The sequence below is a fragment of the Hippoglossus hippoglossus genome, chromosome 7 (genome assembly GCF_009819705.1).
Source record: "Hippoglossus hippoglossus isolate fHipHip1 chromosome 7, fHipHip1.pri, whole genome shotgun sequence".
NCBI lineage: Eukaryota > Metazoa > Chordata > Actinopteri > Pleuronectiformes > Pleuronectidae > Hippoglossus > Hippoglossus hippoglossus.
The window spans coordinates 11,958,778-11,978,125 of NC_047157.1; the positions used below are offsets into that span (position 1 = coordinate 11,958,778).

At 41.5% G+C, this 19,348-nt stretch overlaps 1 protein-coding gene across 5 annotated transcripts in view; it reads right to left on the reverse strand.

The window, feature by feature from the left end:
* LOC117764464 (kazrin-like) overlaps nt 1-19,348 on the reverse strand; it is a 177,154-nt gene that overhangs the window by 111,914 nt on the left and 45,892 nt on the right. For all 5 annotated transcript variants that reach the window (XR_004614394.1, XR_004614395.1, XM_034590260.1 and 2 more), the window contains exon 3: nt 6,503-6,692. Coding sequence is in view for 3 of the 5 variants with exons in the window: in XM_034590260.1 (XP_034446151.1) it covers nt 6,503-6,692 (190 nt within the window). In the remaining 2 variants the exon portion in view is untranslated. The remainder of the gene's footprint in view (nt 1-6,502; nt 6,693-19,348) is intronic.

The following is a 19,348-nucleotide window of genomic DNA, read 5'->3' on the forward strand; positions in this document are numbered from 1 at the left end:
ATTGATTGTTATAGTGTAGGAATTAGTAGTGCATGTCACATGACCGTGTATGCTCGTGCACATCCTGAACACTGGAGGAATACGAATGTCCAAACACAGCTTCTCAATGTTAATGAAGCACTTCTTGTCCAAATAGAATCTCTTTAATACTCTGACGATTGAATGTTAAAGCTCCTGAGCTCTCAGGAGCTTTAACATTCAATCGTCCAAATAGAATCTCTTTAATACTCTGACGATTGAATGTTAAAGCTCCTGAGCTCTCAGGTGTAAAAACTGTAATCAGACAGCAAAGTGATTTCACTGAAAGGCCTTAAACGTATTACACTGGTGACACTGGTGTGTCACGTTCATGATGTTGACCGTGACAGAAAACAGGGAAATATGCATAGCAGCGTGGAGGCCAGTGACTATGGAGATTACTTTTTAAATTGTTTACCTCAGTTACTGAACACCGACTGAACGATACCAGGGAAGGATGGAATTTGGGGCTGAAATAAGAAAGAAGTGCAGATTTTTACCGATGGAGGTGAGAAGCCTTTGTGACAGCTTTTGCCTCGACCAGTCGCCCCCGGAAAAGAGGCAAAAATGAAGGCAGTCTTATCCAACCATCCATCCATTATCTATACTGCTTTTCTGTCACGTTATGTTTATATCACTACCGATCAGAGATGCAGCTGATAAATACCTGTGACTACTGCAAATCCATTTGAATATATGCTGACTGCATCCTTTCCCACTGAAGACACAAGCACCATATTAGTGGGTGTTAGTGGGTTTTTTTTGTCCAGTGTTAAAGGGGATTTAGTGAGCCTGGGAAGTCAATGGTAGCAAGTAGCTCTGTTTGCATGTTTGCTTTACAGTGAGTAAAAGGAGGATCTTGGACATTTATATCACAGTTTTTGAACTCCCTCATGCTCACAAACTTACCAGAGGAGGCAGTGATTTGTTGCTTCTTCTGTAAGATCCCCCTGGGTTCGTCAACAAAGCTGGTGAAGCAAAGCTTAGCCTCTCGCTGCTGGTTTCAAAATCCTGCATTGATGAATGGCTGGCCATCACAATACTGTATCGATCTTTAGACTGCAGGTGGGGCCAGTGTGTGAGAGGTGTGGGACACACGACTTACTTTGAGGTGCTTGTTAAATACGAGTTAAACCAAATAGAAACAGCCAATACCCCACACTGTGCAGATGGTGGTCTAAAGTAATGGAACCTTTTCAAGCAAATAAGCTCCCGATATCCATAATCCTGATTAATATCTAATGTCAATGGCCACGGTGTATTTTCGGGAACAGAATTAAAGCGCACTACCTGTCGTCTCAGCAGCCTTTTAAGATGCAGAGCTTGTCTGCTCATTAATGATGTATGGAGACAGCAAATCCTCCATGCTAAATTATATAATAGGCCTAATTCATTCTTGATCTTCTGCATAACCTTTCCTAGATTAATAGAATTGTGTCTCTTTAATTATCATGGGGATAAAGTCTGTGTTTAACTCAAATGATCACCCTGACATTATATAAAACATGTTGATGAGCTTCAGATAAAAAAACATGCCCTTTGTGTTGAGGGAATAACGGTGTAATTTGTAGATGCTTGGCTCAAATACTGTCGGCCTCAACTACAAGAATGAATGAGTCATTAAAAGCAACAGGAATGACCTTCTCTCATAACCTTTAAATGCTGAATAAACAAACATTATTATCCCCCATGAGAGGTGGTTAACAATCAGCTGCGGAAAAGCATCCAATGAATTACCCCAAACCTTTCTACTGCCTTATTCTCGAAATCAGAGCAGAGCAGAGTCAGCTCTGTAGAGATCAGGGAAATCCAACTAAGTGTAAAAGTGCTAAAGACTGAGAAAGTATTGAGTGGATCCATTAATGCTGCATTAGAAAGTTTCAACTTCTACCATCGAACGTTTCTCTGTGGAAAATACCACAAAAGGGTAAGCTGCGGAAAAAGGTTGCATTATCTAGAAGTGATACAAAAGTACATAAATAGACTTTTTCATCACCAAAATGTATCCATTTGTCCTTTATATATGTATTTAATTATTTATTTATTTTTATTAATGTCGTTTTTGTCCATCATAAAGCATAAGCACTGAGACCTAATTATAGTTTGAACAAAAAGAACACAAGTAAGCTTATGTCCCTGAATCGCCTTTAGTTAGATAAATATGACTTCTCTACTACCGTTTGTTAGATTTCTCTGTTAGCAAGATTTTATTTTGCCTTCACCAAGTCAGCAATTTCCACACGATTCTATTGGAATTAAACCAATGATTTGACAATGTGCGAGAAATATCTGTGGGTTGGAAGAGATGCAGATCTCTATTACTTTCTAGTATTATCTAATGAAATGAGCTTTAAATTAAAGATTTTTTATGATAATGTGAGGAAATACATGTGGATTGGAAGAGTTAAAAACATCTAGCTGCATGCTATCTAACTCGTTAGCTATTGCAGCTAGCAAGCAAAGTGTCTAATTTCTAGTGGGTTGAACAACAGTTTGACCATCTGTAACACTGCTATTGACTTTTGACTTGCACTGCACAAATTCAGATACTGTGTAGAATACAAAGACAAAACCAACTCGTTTTCTGCACACCACAGTGCAGATTGACTTCAGGAGCTGCAGTCTTGTGCTGTGCCAACTATAGTGGATGGTACAGAAGAATGTATGCACATCTATGAAATGGGCTGTAATAACCATTTAATGTGATGAGAATAAAAAGCCTTTTGCACGCTATGACCATGATTTAAAACCTTATACAAGTAGAGTAAAAGGCATCTAAAATATATCTCTAGATAAAGGTCACCGCAGAGAAATAAAAAGGAAGAATGAGTAAAAATGAGAAGCAGGGTCCTCATTCACCTCACGAATTTCCAGAGCGGAGCTGGATGTTACGTCCTCTCCCAAACACAAAGAGAAAACGGCCACAGGCAGATGTTGTGGGCCACTTTTACGCTTGTTCAGCATTTCTCAATATAAGCAGGCCCAAAGTGCCGCAACAAAGCTAAATGTAGTCCATCTCAACCCAGGGGGGAAGTGGATGACCGACCACATAAAGATACGAGTGAGAAGCTGTGTGGTTTGAGGGAGAGATGTGGAGGCTCCCTCTTGTGTATGTTTTTGAGACAGTTATGTGCAAATCCCCAGAGTGCAATGTAATATTTTCCCAACTAGCCCAGTTGGCCAGTGAATCCATTTTACTAGCCTGGTGTATAGGCTCCTGAGCAATGGATCAGTTATTCACTTAGGAGCAGCAGCGTTGAGGTTTTGTGACCCCATTTTTTACAAAGATTATATTCAAGATGCCTGTATCAGTAATATTTGTTATTGTTTTTAACAAAAAATAAGCCAAAATTAAAATTAAATAAAAATTAGCTAAAAGTAGCACTGTACTGTCAGGTTTGTTCTAGAGCCCAAAGCACATTGTTTGTGTGGCTTTAATTGACAGAGGTTCACACATATAAATACCCCTCCAAAATAAATATTTTAAATAAACACTTCTGCCTCACTGCAGAATTTTGCTTCACTTTGCATTGCTTACACATTGGGTTAGATTAATTAGGCTCACCAATATGTAAGATAACCCACTATCGAAAATTTGAAAATTGTTGAAATGCATCCATTATTTATCAGACAGTCCCATTGGTCCATAAATTAATTTAGCTGCCAAGGTTTTGGGAGATGAATTATGTTTGTAGTCTTATCTGTAAATATGTGAAAAAGGATCTTTGAAAATATGAATAATCTAAACAAAAAAGGTCAAGATGGCGTTTTGCACCAAATAGTCTTGATTTGAGATAAGGTTCAAAAGATCTGCTTTCCAAGTGATTAGTATGAATTCCATTACAAATTCAAGCTATTGATACTGAATAAACAGGTGGCATTGGAATTAGATTGCTGTGACAAGGACATTTAAAAAACAACCTAGTGTCCCACAGCAACAATGGCTACAAGGAGAAAGAATGAGAGTATGATCATGTCAGTACTTTCAGATTTTTATCTTAACATCGCTACAGGACGCTAACAGTCCCAAAAGTTGCCTTGGACGTTCAGCTCATCGCAGTCGGCTACATGGCTAGCAAGCCAGGAGTGTTTTAAAATTTGGCAAACGTTAGACAGCTATAAAAACACTGTAATCAGCAGATTTACAGTGATTCTGAACTTTAATTTTCCTTTGACATAAGTATTCACTCCTTTCTGGACAGGATTTATTTATTTTGAACACTTGTTTTGAAAGCTGATTTGTTTGCTGCGCCTTTTTCGTACTTTTATTTTTATAGTAACCATGTTCAAATTAAAACCTTACCTCAAGAACAACAGTTTTTGTCACTGGCCCAAACAAATCCGAGACTGGTCAATCCACTTCCACTGACTTAACTCTCACTGGGCCCGAGACAATTACGTCAAACTCTGAATTACCTAGCCACCAAAAAAAAAAAAGAGAAGTACTCCTATTTATGTAACGTGCAATTCAAACCCCCAGGCAGTAGAAATGCAATTAAGAAAAGCTAGCCTACCGGCGAGGTTAGTGCTGCTCGTAGTGAAGTGCCATGTAGCACCTTCCAAGACAGCCTCCCTCAGGACTCTTACCGGCTGTGCAGTGAACCAGCGACCCTTAGCTCACACCTCCCCTCCCAACACATGCACTGGTGATAAATTACCCAATCCCCCTATCCCCAGCCATTTCTATTATACACCCTAGGCTTGTTAAGAACAGCCTGGAGGAGAGAAGAGGGGTTGAGAAAAGACAGCAAGAGGAGGGGATATGCGGATAAAAGACTTAGTGACAGAAACACAATGACAAGGGGAAGATATACAGGCCAAACAAAGGCAGGAATCAGCATCCATAACCTTCAGTATCAGTAGGATGTGGGTGTGTGTGTCAGTGTTTGATGTCCCAGCACCACTAGACACTGTATTTCAAGACAATTATGGCCGATGAAATACGTCCAGGGCGAGAAGTACAGATTGGTGTCAGCTTCTGGAAGTGCATCAATCCAGAAACACTGGTAGAGCGCAGCAGTCAGTCAGACAGTCGTTTCCTGCAGTCACTGTGACGCTGATGTGAATTTGTCTGAATCTTCTCTGCAGACGAATTTGATTCCAACACTGAACATGCACATCTCCGGCATCACTTCAGCCGAGCAGAGAGGCAGCGACAAGGGACAATGACATCATTGCTCAAACCCTCCCAGAGGAATGCTTGTCGTCACTCACACTGGCAAACACACTGCTATGGAAACAGCAAGAGTGTGAGCACGCACCAGGGTTAAAGGGATACCGCCAGGCACACGCACACATGTAAACAGAGAGAAATATCTGAAAAACAAAGCGACAGGGGAACTCCATTGAAAACAATGCTGACACATGACCAAACTGCTCCTGAGCCGCTGTGTGAATGAGCCTGCAGTCACATTTTCCCCTTTAAAAGACCACCACAGAGGTCAACTGAGGACTTAATGACTTTCTGTCATTGTAAGTGGACAGTAAGCCAACACTTTTTCCTGGTGAACATGAGAGAGAGGAAATAACCCGAACTGAGCCTGATCCTGGAAGCACCAGAGAGAGAGAGAGATGTGGTTTCATAGCCGAGTGCTGCCAAAGCCACGATGGAACACATCCTATCAGACTGCTCACTGTACCAGCTGACTGCTATGGAAACAGCGGGAGAGTGCGTGCGTGCCAGAAGTTGAAAGGACACGGCAACGCACAGGCACAAATACTACACATGCTTATGCAGCGAGCTGTACTTGTGCATGTCCGCAGATGACAAAACCCCACACATCTGTTACCTATCTGTGTGTCAAACTGGGTATAAAAAAAAGTTGGGAAAGGGCAAACGGAGCAGCTGCAGTGCACACACACATGGGCACACATACACACACACACACACACACACACACACACATATACACACACACACAGGGCAGCATTCTACAGACTGGGCAGCCATTCAAACAGCTCTCGGTAACAGTAACCCACGGCAACCCTTAAACCAGCCCCCTCTCCCTTCATGCTCAAGAGACACAGATCCATTGCCCAGTTAAGGGAACCAGCAGCCAGAGTGCCCAGGAGTGAAAAGAGGCTGTAACTCTACCCACTCTGCCCCTTCCTAGAGTGCAGCCACACCCCCCTCAACCCCTCAGAGGTGCAGGAGGTTAATTATTCAACATGTGAAAGGATTTGTGGGAGAACTGAGAAGTGGACACAAGCCGGCAGAAAACCCCTCACCTCTTTTGTTCAGCTCATTCACTCACTTTCGAATGTGGACACTGAGGCATGAGCCCAAGCTTTCTCAGCGCACACCATCCATCACACACACACACACACACACACAGAGCAACACTTGGGCGCACATTGCAACATCTTACACGCATCAGCCCCCTTGCGCTCCGATGCTCCACATGTTCCCAGCACAGTTAGTGTACACTCCTCCACACCTCCTCCACTCCTCCTCCTCCTCCTCCTCTGCGAGCGGCTGCCTTACCGTTGTGGTTGTGCTGCAGGGTCTCAAGCATGCCGGCGGAGGAGTCCGTGGCCCCCAGCTCGGCCAGTCTGCGGCTGGTGGCGCTCAGCTCCGACCGCAGGTTGGTCACCTCCTGGCTGGCCGACTGAATGGCCCCATCGATGCGCTGGGCCAGCTGCTTGTTGTCATCCATCATTTTCAGGATTTTTGCCTGAGGGGGAGAGGGGAATCCAGACAGGGTGTCATGCTGACAAGTTGACCATTTCCCGTGAAGAAAGGTGTCCCCCCCCCTTTCCCAAAGAAAAGAAAAATCCCTCTTCTTCTTTCCCCTTTTTCTGTCTGATCGCGCTCCCTAGAAAGCCAAAGTTAAATCCTCGGAGCAGTTTGTCCTGTCCGTTAAAGAAGAGAGGCAATCCGGTTCAGGGGAAATGTTTGTGTCTGCTGGAGGGAGTGTTGGAGATAGTGTGTGTGTGGTGGGAGTGTGTCAGTGTGCGAGCGTGCCGGTGTCTGTGTGTGTGTGTCTGAGAGTTCCGTAACAGCATGAGCGTGTGTGTGTGTGTGTGTGCGCGCGCGTTACAGAGTCAGCACTGCCCCTGTGAAATGCGCTCCCCGCAGCTGACTGTTGAAAGGACACAGAGCATTGAGAGATGACAAGCACCTTTTTAAATGGACTGTACCATTTGCAGAGGAAGTCGGGGGGGGGGGGGGGGGGGGGGGGGGGGGGGTGAGATGAGCCAGACCATATAAGCACATGGAAGTCAGAGGTCCTCAACACAGCTGCCTTTAGGAGATAGTGCTGTGAGGGTCTGGGGTTGTGTGTGTTTGACTGAACTGACACACAAAAGCCTGTTAAAAGAGACTGTAGTGAAACACTGAGGCTTTTCTCTCTCTCTCTCTCTCTCTCTCTCTCTCTCTCTCTCTCTCTCTCTCTCTCTCTCTCTCTGTGTGTGTGTGTATACTGCATGCACCTCCCTCCATGGACGAAGGGAAGGAAACCATTAGTTTGACAAAGAGTCAGTTGTGAGGAGAAAACAATGATGGTTATGCAAACAAAGTTTTCATCGCAGTATGACAGCGAGATATTCCTCCTAAAATACAAATGCTTTTTTTTTAAAAACTGTCTGGCTCAGGTTAAGGAAGGTGTGTTGTAGAGCGGCCGGGAGGAAAAATGACTGAGCAACATTCTGCTGTTTCCTGGGCTGGTCATTTTCCCTAAGCGGGCCATGAATCATATGAGTGTTGAAGAGAGTAGTTGGATCCACTCCCCACTGTTATTTGTTCTAGGAATGTTTGTTACCGAACAAAGTTTGTTTGTTGGTTTGTTTGTAGACAAGAATACACACAAAACTACTTAACAGATTACCACTAAACTTGGTGGAAAGATGTGGTGTGGGTCAGGGAAGAATCCATACAATTTTGGTGCAGATCCAGCTCAGGGGTTGGAACCAGGATTTTTTTTTTCACCTACAATTGCAAGATAAGGTGTTTTAAAAGATATATATTTTCCTTGATTTCTCAGGGAATAATTAATGGCTCTTGATTGAAAGAAAATCTGGCATGTTTAGGGGACTGATAACTATATGAATACATCTGTACTACTATATTTTCATTTTAAAACACATCAACTCTGCTACGGATACGCCTGGCGTCCCTGGCCTTTTAGAGCGGCTATGGTTCGTTGATGAGCGGCGTGGATAATCAATTACAAGCTTTGCTGACCCTGTTGTCTTTGCTAACAGATGTTGTGCAGTTAAATTCGTCTTTTTTTACAATGTTACAACTGTTTACATGTGCAGGAGACAAGATATTATTGGACCAATCTGCAACTATTCACGTGTCCAGCGAGACTCACTTGCCCAGTGTACGTGAGGGGTCTGTTTTTTCCAGGTCCATATTCACCATGAAAAAGGGACAATCCGAACTCTTATTATTCTGAACTGGGCCGTCACAGTCAGGCTGGTAATTTCTTATTATTATATTATTTTTCAGTAAATCTTAAATCTGCCCCTTCCTCTTTTCCTTTCTCCACAGAGGAACGTCTACAAATGCAGACACCTGCCACCTGTTTACAGATAAAGCTAAATATCCACAGAGAATGAAACATTAATGACTCTTTTTCCTCTCTGCAGCATTACAGAGGAGTGACTGGTGAAAGTATCTGCAGTGAAAACTGTGGCTTTTATTGGAGTTGAAGTATTGCAAAGGAGTGACAGTATCTTCTAAATGTCAAAGAGACACCAGGAATCAAATAAGCGACGGATGGACAGTGGAAGCCGATGTGACAGAAGAGCCTCACGGTGAATCCACAGAAGCTCAGTACAGAGAGTGAAGAGCTGACAGGGAGTGAACGTGTTTGTCAATAAGCATCACACACTAACAAGGTTTAGAGGAACGTGTACAGCTTTTTTCTTCTTTTGTGGCTCTAAATTGATTTGTTTGATAAACAGTGTCTGATGCACCAACATATTGTTTTTTTTTATTTGCTGAATGCAAAATTGAAGGAACAGGTAATATTGAAGTGTGCTCCCTAAAATCCTCCTACATCTAACACTGTCTTCATCCAAATCGGTACACTATGCTGGTGTTTTTATGAGAGAGATTTCTGATGGCAGCTGTGGCACAGTTTGCTGAAGTTACCTGGAAAACAACAAATCTGACACCCACACAGTCCTAACTAAAGAGCAGCTCAGGTAAAATGGCTTTAGATCATTACTAAGGATGTTCTCCCAACACAGACTTTAATTATTGCTTATTAAGTCATGAATATTGAATACTAATAAAGTAAAACTAAATACTTTGTGTAATAATGTAGAACTGATCTACTGTCTGTTTAGCCTCATTAAGCTCATTGCTTGCTTACAGCCCATAACTTTATTGTTTCAGTGTTTCATTACTCTCATCGCTGCAGGTTGCAACAGTGACAGTTGTGAGTGAAACAGCTCAAGTTGATCTACAGTACACAAACTGCAAATCTCCAAACAACACACTAACAAAGTTTGTTAGACGAGCAGGTGAACATGGTGGAGCCATAGGTTTTTCTCAGGAGTTGGTGGAGACCAAAAACAGAGCTTTTAAATCTACTGTTTAGAGTTGGATCTACACCAATATAAGTAAATACAAATCCAATACTTATATATCGGCAGCTACATATTTATAATTGTTAATGATTCTTAAAATGTAATTCTCAAACCTTCAAAAACAAATATAATTGAGGCTTCATATTTTGCAGTTTAACCAAAAACTTGAATGAATATAAATATTTTTTGTGTCGTTTACTTTTATTAAAATAAAAGTTTTTTTTTCATTTCAGCACTTATCTGCAAACGTATAAACACAAATATATGATATAGATTCCCGGCTTATTTTTTGCTTTGCCGGTATTGCAGACAACTACATCACCATATTTGGAGAAGTAGTCCCATACCTTAGTGGCTGTTCAGAGTCAAGAAACTTTGAACAGTAGTATTATTATTATTATTTAGAAAAAAATCTTCACTGCTTTAAAATATATCAGCCAAATTTTGGCGGATGCGGATACTCACCAATATGGCTGAGAGACTGATATTGGCCAATAATATCGGCAAAACAATAAATCGGTCGGGCAATGAAGTAGTTACTCAACATCTGCTGAGTAATCAATGTCAATGTTGTGTTTACAGCGTATTGTTTTACAGATTTAGTAATGGATGTAGATTAATGCAGGTTCAGGACACACAACCATGTTTTCAGTTTTCAACAGAGTTCAAAGCAGAAGTTCTTCCCCTTTACAAAACCACATGGGGAGTTACAAATCATCCTCCACAGTCAGGATGACCCATCACCCTGCAGCTCCTCTAGATGACAAACAGGGTTTAATGTTAAATACACAATATCCCTGAATGCTACAGGAAATGTTCTGTAAGAATTTAGCTCTCATGCTCTCAGTGAACTCTTCATTCATTTTCCCAAACTGGATTCTAGACCAAACTCTTACAGAAGGGATTAGATGATTAATTATAATAATTCAATTAGTCAATCCAGAGAAAATAATTTGAGTCAACTTAGTCAAGCAAAAATCTAAAATCATTTGCTTAGTTCAGCTTCTCAAATATGAGGATTCTTCTTTTTTATGTTTGTTATATAACTGGAAATGATGTTTCTTTTATATTTTCAGTATCACATGCTACAATCAGGAAAAGTTTTGTCTTGACTTCGACAGACTAAAACAGTTTGTATAATGTATAATAAACTACTTAGTATCGTTGTCTTTGAATTTCGGCGCTGAGGGAAAAAAGCTGCTCCAGTTCTCACCCGATGCCCCAGTTCAATCCTTCGTTCCTCAGCTATTATGTGACACTCTGCTGCCAGAGCATGCCCACTCACTCAGCAGTACAGCTGTGTTGTTATTGTTTCCTGAGGTTAAGTGAATGAAGGCCCCAACTCATTCTGCATGAGGGACGCACACAGATCAGCCACCACAGTGCACAAGCCAGAGCTGTGAGCAACTGCGGTGCACTTCAAGAAAATGTTACCGTAGCCTGTGGTGCTCTGTGTGTGAGCGTGTGTGTGTGAGTGTGTGTGTGTGCTCATTTTTGTTACCTCTTTAAGACCTTTGCAGCATAGATACTGACCTTGTCAAGACCAGTAGACCCCATGGGGACCAGAGCTAAGTGAGGAAAACATTATTTCTGAGGCCCTGGTTAAGGTTAGGTTAAAAAGTTTAGGTTAACTTACAACTCATTACAGTATATACAAGAAAGCATGCACATAAACATACACCCACACACACACTTTCTCTCACCACCCATTTATTCATCTGCCCTGACACAGGTCACCCCTCATTCTCAGTAAATGAACATCATGTTATTTATAGACGACCCTGCTGCTGCATATGATACATTAGTCACAGGGGAAGGCACACACACACACACACACACACACACACACACACACACACACACACACACACACACACACACACACACACACACACACACACACACACACACACACACACACACACAGACTCACAACATGAGTCTGTGAATCCCATGTTCATTATTAAAATTCATCTCGTGTCAGGTGTCATAAAGTCTGTTGGGCCCTTCTGGGCAATTAGGATGCTTTAGAGTCTAAGTGTGTAAATCTATTTAAACATTATATTATCCCACCGTTTGTCTTGCCTCTGGAGTATACAGTAAAGATATACTGGACGCTGGCATACACATTTATGTCATTATGCTAACATCTGCATGTGCATATGTAAAATGAATAAATGCAAACATTTACAGAAGCGTTATATTTCAAATGCCAAATATAGTATATCTGAAATAATCTTGTTACAGTATTTTATCCCATGGGTAATTTGACCATGACTTGTACATGTAGAACGTTGCATGGCTACATAACCAGGGGGTTTTCCCATACTGAGGATAAAAGGTAAAACCCTGTCACGGTGCAGAAGAGATTTGGGAGATGGGCGACTAGCAACAAGTGTGGCAAACACATTTATAATCCTTTCTGGTCTTGTTGCAAGTTAAGACTAGATCAAAACCTGAATATGAGCATCAGTCAAGCGTCTGCTGTCGCACTCACTTTCTTTCCAGATTGCTTGTTAAAACAAATATTATAATGAAAGCATTTTATTAACTTTAGCACACAGACTTATTGCATGACTGTCACGTTTGTTTCATTAGTTTAGAATTTATCTTTAGAGCTCAGAGTTTTTTATTCCATTTTATGTTTTCTTTGTATCTTCATTTCTCAATTATATTTTTTAGGATTGGGGAGATTTTTTATCAAGTTTCAAACTTGTATCATTTTCATTATTCCCTCCAGTTCAGTTTCAGCATGTTACTCACAAAACCATGAGGCGCATGAGCTAAACAATGAACATACTCACAGAACTATTTGTGGTGTAGTTGTGCAGTGGATTCAGATTCACATCCTTACTCCCAACAACTCAACATTTAAGAGTGGTTATTGGTTGATTGTGGGTTAAGCTCCAAACATGAGAGCGTGTGTTGTGACACCACCATAAAGACACATTGATCAAGCCTCTCTCTCTCTGGGGTCTTGAATGTGTTTGCTGGTCAGTGGAGTGAATCTGGACCCAGTGGCTGATCAGTAATAAGTGGGAGTGCTGAGGGTTTAGATTAGCATAAGAATAGAGACAGTGGGGAGTGGGATCGGCGCTCTGCGGCCATTCCTCTTTGTGCCGAGGCCGAGTATCTGTCCACACAGCAGGGCTTTTACAGCCGAGTCACCACATTCAACTGTAGTCAGGCTAAAAAAGTTGCACCACTGTATACAGTGGTTTTTAAGCCTGATTGATTTTTTATTTTGTTCTTATTGGGGTGGAAATGTGTTGCCAAGCAATAACAGTCGAGTCGCACAAGTACTTACTGGGACGGTATTTGTTGCCTGGCAACAATAAAAAGTGACTTCTGCTGTGGTAGTTAAATTAAAAAAGAAAAAACCAGAACAGACTCAACTTAACCACATCAACAATAACAACAAAATAAAAGCAGGAGGAAATTAGCAAAGACAATGAAAAAGGAAGGGGAATGATTGTGTTTGGCTTAGATTCTCTTATTGTTGTAGGTGTGGTAGGAACATTCCTTAAAACAGAATTTTGATGATTCACTAACGGATTTCAAGAATTGGCTTCAATCCAAATCCATTGAAGTCATTGTTCTGACATACTGAACATTCTAGCTTTGATATTTTGTTTGGAAATTCAAATTTTTAATTGTATTCATTTATTTAATTACTTAGGATTCTGGTTGGTGTCCAACATAAAGACAGCACAAAACAAGAGGGGGAAATATGCCTTACCGCATCAACAACAATGTAAAAACCAGGGGAAACCAGAAATACTGCAATGCAGTTGTATGCCTCCGCCAACCAGTGCAGTTTCCGTCTATTTCCTGATAAATTATTTTTCTAGATTCATACAAAGTCACGTCACCTTCGCCTTTGACCACTGAAATTTAATCAGTTAATCTTTTGAGTCCAAGAGACAACTGAAGCTGAACTATCTTGAAGTATCAAATCCAAGAGGCCCAAAACATGATTTGTGAAGCCACGGTGACATTACACTTTGACATTTGACGACCCAAATCGAATCCTTTAATCTCCCAGTGAACATGTCTGCAACATTTTAAAGAATTCCCTTCGGTGTGTTTCTGAAATATCATATTCACAAGGAAAACTATATAATCAGGTCATTCATTAGTCCAAGTGAATGTTTGCACCAGATATAATGAAATACTCTTGAATTGCTATGTCTGATGTATTGCGCTTACAAAAATTTGACCTTTGTGAATACTTGTACAAAATTTGAAGAAATTCCCTCACGGCATTCTTGAGATATCACGTTCATAAGAACGGGATGGACAGACTGATGGACAACAGGAAAACATAATGAGTTATACAAATGTATCAACCTTGTACAGTTACATCTTTCAGAAATGTTGGTCATCTTGCTTTTGAGTCAGAAAAGTATTTATTCTAGAATAAAGCTTGTATATGTATTAAGTCAACAGTTACTAACACTAGTAGCATTTAAGATATATACTTTTTCCTGCATTTTGAACAGTGGTTATTCTGGGCTGCTTTCAGTTTAACAGTTTTTTTTTTTTCACTATTTCATCACACAATCGAGTTTGCGGCCGCCTGTGTGTGAAGGTTTACCCGTTTAAGCATTAGCTTTGTCATAGACCTGTGTGCTCGACAACAGGGGAGATGATTTTATTATCTCCACCAGTTTGTTTGTCTGTTGGCAGGATTACACACAAACTGCTGAACAGATTACCATGGGTCTTGGTGGAAGGATGCAGTATAGGTCAGAGAAGAACCCATTGCATTTTGTGAATCAAAATAAGTGTTTTTAGGGGGAGTGATCCTTATTCAGTAACTGTAAGGTAACAAATACTAATTTCAGCTACATCAGAAAGTGGATTATTTCCCTATGTTTGATGTAAACAGTTGGCAGGAAATCTCTGTGTTCATGGTAAATGCATGTGATGCATTTCATGTATATGCAAATCCAAGTGCCCCCCTAGTTCTTGTGATTGAATCATATAAATTATTCAGCTTAAAAACACAAATAGAAATGAATTGATCACTGCATGTGCCCAAAGGAGGTTTTCACTTGAGGAGTATGCAGAATATACACAGAAACCTTGTGAATGTGTGTTCAACGTAGTCAATCTGATGAATTGAACGTGCATCATTTATAACCCTAACCCTCAGTGCTTTCTGATTTAAGAGGTCAAGTTTCTGCCAGTAAAGAAAGGCTACTGTTGTGGACATAATCTAAATATAATGTTCAGATACCTGAACCACAATCTGTGCTCACTGATTCAGATGATGCCTCTGCAATGCAGAACTTATGGGCTGCACCAAAAAAACATCACCTGCTCATTGATAGCATCTGGAAGAGGCCGACCAATGAGGTGGAAAAGGTGCTGTAATGCGGGGCCGTGCTCATGTGAATACTTAGGATGCTTCTTTTTTTATTTTTTAGAACAAACAAGAAATGGTTTAATGTCCCTTAGAGGGGGAGGGAAATAGAGTTTTGTAGCTGAACTCTATCTTGATCTATTTTTAAGATCATCTTATCTCAGGGCAGAAAAGGGGCTCAGTGAAAAAAAAAAGGTGCCTGCAGAGTCGGAACAAACAATAAAGAGAAATAATAAAAACACACACAGAGAGGTGGAAATAGTGAAATAAAGGGGAAATGGAGACAATGGAGAGAGAAAAAGAAAGTGGAGTGATATAACACAACATTTACCAGGTCTGTGTAATTTATGACCGCTAATGTGCAAGACGTTTTTCATGTTGTCCCTGGTGGGCAGAGGCTGCAGACAGAACCCGAGGAAAGAAACCAAGAGTCTCCTCAGGCTTCTTCTGCAAATGGAGAGCGTTTACCAGTCTATTGTGCTGTTCCTCATATGAGTCACTGCTTCAACCATGGAAATGTTCACTATAGAGATATGTTGTATTAGCCCTGGATGGGTTATGATTTTGTGAATCAGAATTAATAGTACGATTTTGACAAAATTGCTTTGCCGGATAGTTCCATATCATGAAGCAACTTAGTTACATAGACATGTGACATTAGAACAACATCGCTCTTTGAAGACATTCTATGAATTACTGTAACTTGGCAGCTGACAAAATCTCCTCCTCTATCCAGATGCTTCCTAGTGATGTAAGAATACACACCCAGCTAAACAAACACACAAATAAAGTGAAAATATATCTTTTAACGAGGATAAAATCAACTTTGACAGTGAAATCAACAGCCTTCTCTCACACAACGAGACACAACCCGGGCGGCTTAAGTGCAAAATTATTTCTTGCTGCTCTGTGCCAGTTTTGAAAGGCACACTGACTCAATGAGGAGCAGTCTTTCCATATCAAAACCACCGTAAACTACCTCAATCATGGAAAAGGGGTTATTTGTGGAAAAGAGGGTGGGAAATGTTACTGTAAGACGCAAAGAAACGCTATGAGCTCATTCCAGCAGGGTGGGTCAAACCAAGACAAAGAACAGACACAGACCTTATGAAAACCCAGAATGATGTGCCCTGCACTAAGCTGTTTATTCTCCACTCTCCACTTATACTTCACCGTTTTAACTATCTGAAAGTGGATAACACGGAGCAGCTGGAGGACGAGAGAGACAGCTCTGGGCGCAGTGGCAACAGTCTGTCGAGCCCCGAGGGATTAGACTGTTGTGTAACTGAAAGGTCACCAGTTTGACACCTACAAAACCCAGTGTTAGACGGTGCCAGCTGAAATCCTAAAGTGATAGTGAAGAACAGTCCCTTGTTTCAGGTCCTTATGTCTGAAGATGTCAACAAACTCTAGGATCAGACTCTAGTGGATTAGTTTTTGCAAGATATTTTGATGAATAGCTATTATGTGTATTTAAAGCTGCACTAATCAATGTTTTACCACAGACTGTATATAAAGATGAACGACATGACAGCTCCACAAAAGCGACGCCAAAGAGCCTCAATGACTGAGTGTTTGCATCAACTGGACTTTGCCACCGCTGCTCCATCCCCCAATCGCTACTGCGCAGACTTTTGCTCCGAATGTGCAAGATGGCAGCAGTCGTATCCAGGTAGCTTCATTTTCTGGATAGTGGGAGGAATTTGGATCTGCACAAACAATGCATGAAATCAAACATCATATGCAAGTGGTTGCCCATTTTGACAAATACACTGGGAAATCATCTCCCTATCCTGTGGCCTTGTAGTCTAATTGGGATCCTTGTTTTGGTTTACAGGCCCGTGAACACTGCTCTCATCAGGCTTGTTTCTTGCAGCAGCAGGCAGCTGTTCTCGGAGAAAAAGCTCTGATGAACCCACTGTGCACTACCTGCCCAGCTCCAGATGACAGACACATGGCGACACACACGAACTAGCTTGTGTGAACACGGAGCAGCTAAAGAGACAGAAATCTCTCACAGGAGATGGTGATGAGCAATATACAGCTAAAGTAATGACAGGGAGACGTCAAATAAATGCTAATGAAGCTTTGTGCCCGCTGAATCGTTACCCGGGTACATTATGTGCACGTAATGACTATAGAGTCTATAAAAAGATGGATGCCATGACAGCTGCAAAAAAGTGAAGCCAAGGTGTCTTGATTTCCCCCCTGGTGGCTAGATGCATTATAGGTCATAAATCCAAGGAAAGAAACCGGTCTGTTTCTTTGTGACAGCAGATGGGAAATGGACCAAATTAAAAAGTCAAAATACTCATCAAATGATGTTTTCTTAAATTTGGTTTCTGTCATTGTAGGTAGTTCTTATCACACTGTACGTTTGGTTTTAATTAGTTATTTGATTCTATAAAAGTGAGGTGAAATGTCATGATTGACAGCTGAGACTGACTCACGATTGGTCAAGCACGTGCGTGGGCAGGACCTCGCTACCGTGGCTCCAACCACAAATCAGTACTTCACAGACTGTGGCGCTAAAAGACATAATCTGCGTTCATATCCAGGATATTTGGGCTTCATTTCCTTTATATACAGAAAAATATATAGAAAAATTAAAATAAGATTTTGCAGCTCAGGCTCCTAGCAGGTGGATATTGATACCTCTGCTGCATGTGCCACCAGCCACGAAATAAAACACTCGGATGCAGCCGGGTAAACACAGTTTGTGGACTCACACAGATAAGTTTTCCAATCTGACAAGAGTGGGGAGGTTGGAGGTGGAGAAGTGTGTTATTGTAATGTCTCGTATCCTCATCCCAACTCTCCCACTGTCTCTAATCTCCTGTTAAATTCCCGCTACGCTCCTGCTCACATTCTCCCGCCCTCACATGCCCACTGTCAGCGTGACGCAGATCCAGACAGCGATGGCAAACGGACATTTTTTGGGGGAACGCCGTCTCCGCCTCGAGGCTAATCTCAGGCACAAACAGGTTTGTGGGCTTTGATGTGAATAAAGATACAGCACATGCTCTGCTGAAGTGAGACAAGCAGGAGGGAAAAGAACTCACACAGGTTTGATGACAAAAGAGAAAAATTGTGTGTTTCAATCTGGATGCTTGATACGATCGATCACCCTCCAGTGAAGGAGGTGAAGGTTGTGTTTGTGTTACAGATGATGGAAGTGGATTGTGTGCCTCGGCAGGCATCCTAACCTCAAACACAAAACACCATTTAAAAAAAAAACTCAAAATACACAGTGTATTTAAATATATATTAAAAACTCATATTTGCCCCTGATCTGGTCCTGACTGCAACTATAGGAAACACATATAAATGGGCTGTATTTTTCAGGTCTTATTGAACACTCACAGCACATGTCACATTCACAAACAAACACACACACACTACCTTTATGCAACGTTTCTTTTAGCACAAACCATACACTGCTGGCAGAGCCTCAACTCTGTACGTTATGGTTTCAAAGGTTGTTGGGGACAATTTGGGTTTAACTATCTTGCCCACTTCAAAATGCAGACTGAGGAGCCGGGGAGGAACCACTGACCCCTTGGTTAGTGGACAACCCGCTCTACCTGAGCCACAGCCAAGCAACCATCTGTATGTTGTGGCTGATCAGAGTAAAACTGCTTCCAGACATGCACTTAACCCTCCAGATAATCTCCTGACATCATCCAGAGGGGCTGTATGTGAAAACAAAAATATCTGAGTGTGAGCCTCTGGAGTTTCTCCTGCAAGCCCCCCCCCCCCCAAAAGCGTAAACTCCCAATAATGTCCGAGTGAGCCGATGTGAGAACATAGCTGAAGATTACCCGGAGGACTTACAGCAAGCGAGTGGGTGTGTTGTTGATGACAAAAGGAGTTGCAAATATGTCAGGATGAAAAAGCAGGTAGAGAACACCAACGAAGATTACAAAGCTTTTGGTGATGACAGCTGACGCTGGTGTCTATGTGCTGTAAACAGAAACGTGATCTCTGCAGCAGAATCAACACGTTACGTCCTGCCTCTGCCTGCTGCTCCTCCCCTCACCTGAACTCTCAGAGATTTCTTTGTTGTCGTGAACGCGTCCGAGCAGAAAATCTCCTGCTGCGTTGTTCATAAGTTCCGGACCCCATTGTCAGGACATTCTCCAGAGTTCACGTCTGAAAACGGCTAAATAGACTCAGAGAAGACGACTGTCCAATAACATATTCTTTCAAACTAAGCAATTTTTTAGCATCAGAGAAATTCATTTTCTTTGAGCTCAATATTCAACAATAAACCTGGATTGGCGTGAAGTGTGTGGGGTTTTTAATCACCTCTGGGCGCTTGTTCAACGATCACTGTAGTCAAAACTATTCAATACTAGTTTTATGAAAGTGGTAATTGTCGCATGCAAACACAGATGTTTGCAAAGCAACATGAACAAAAAA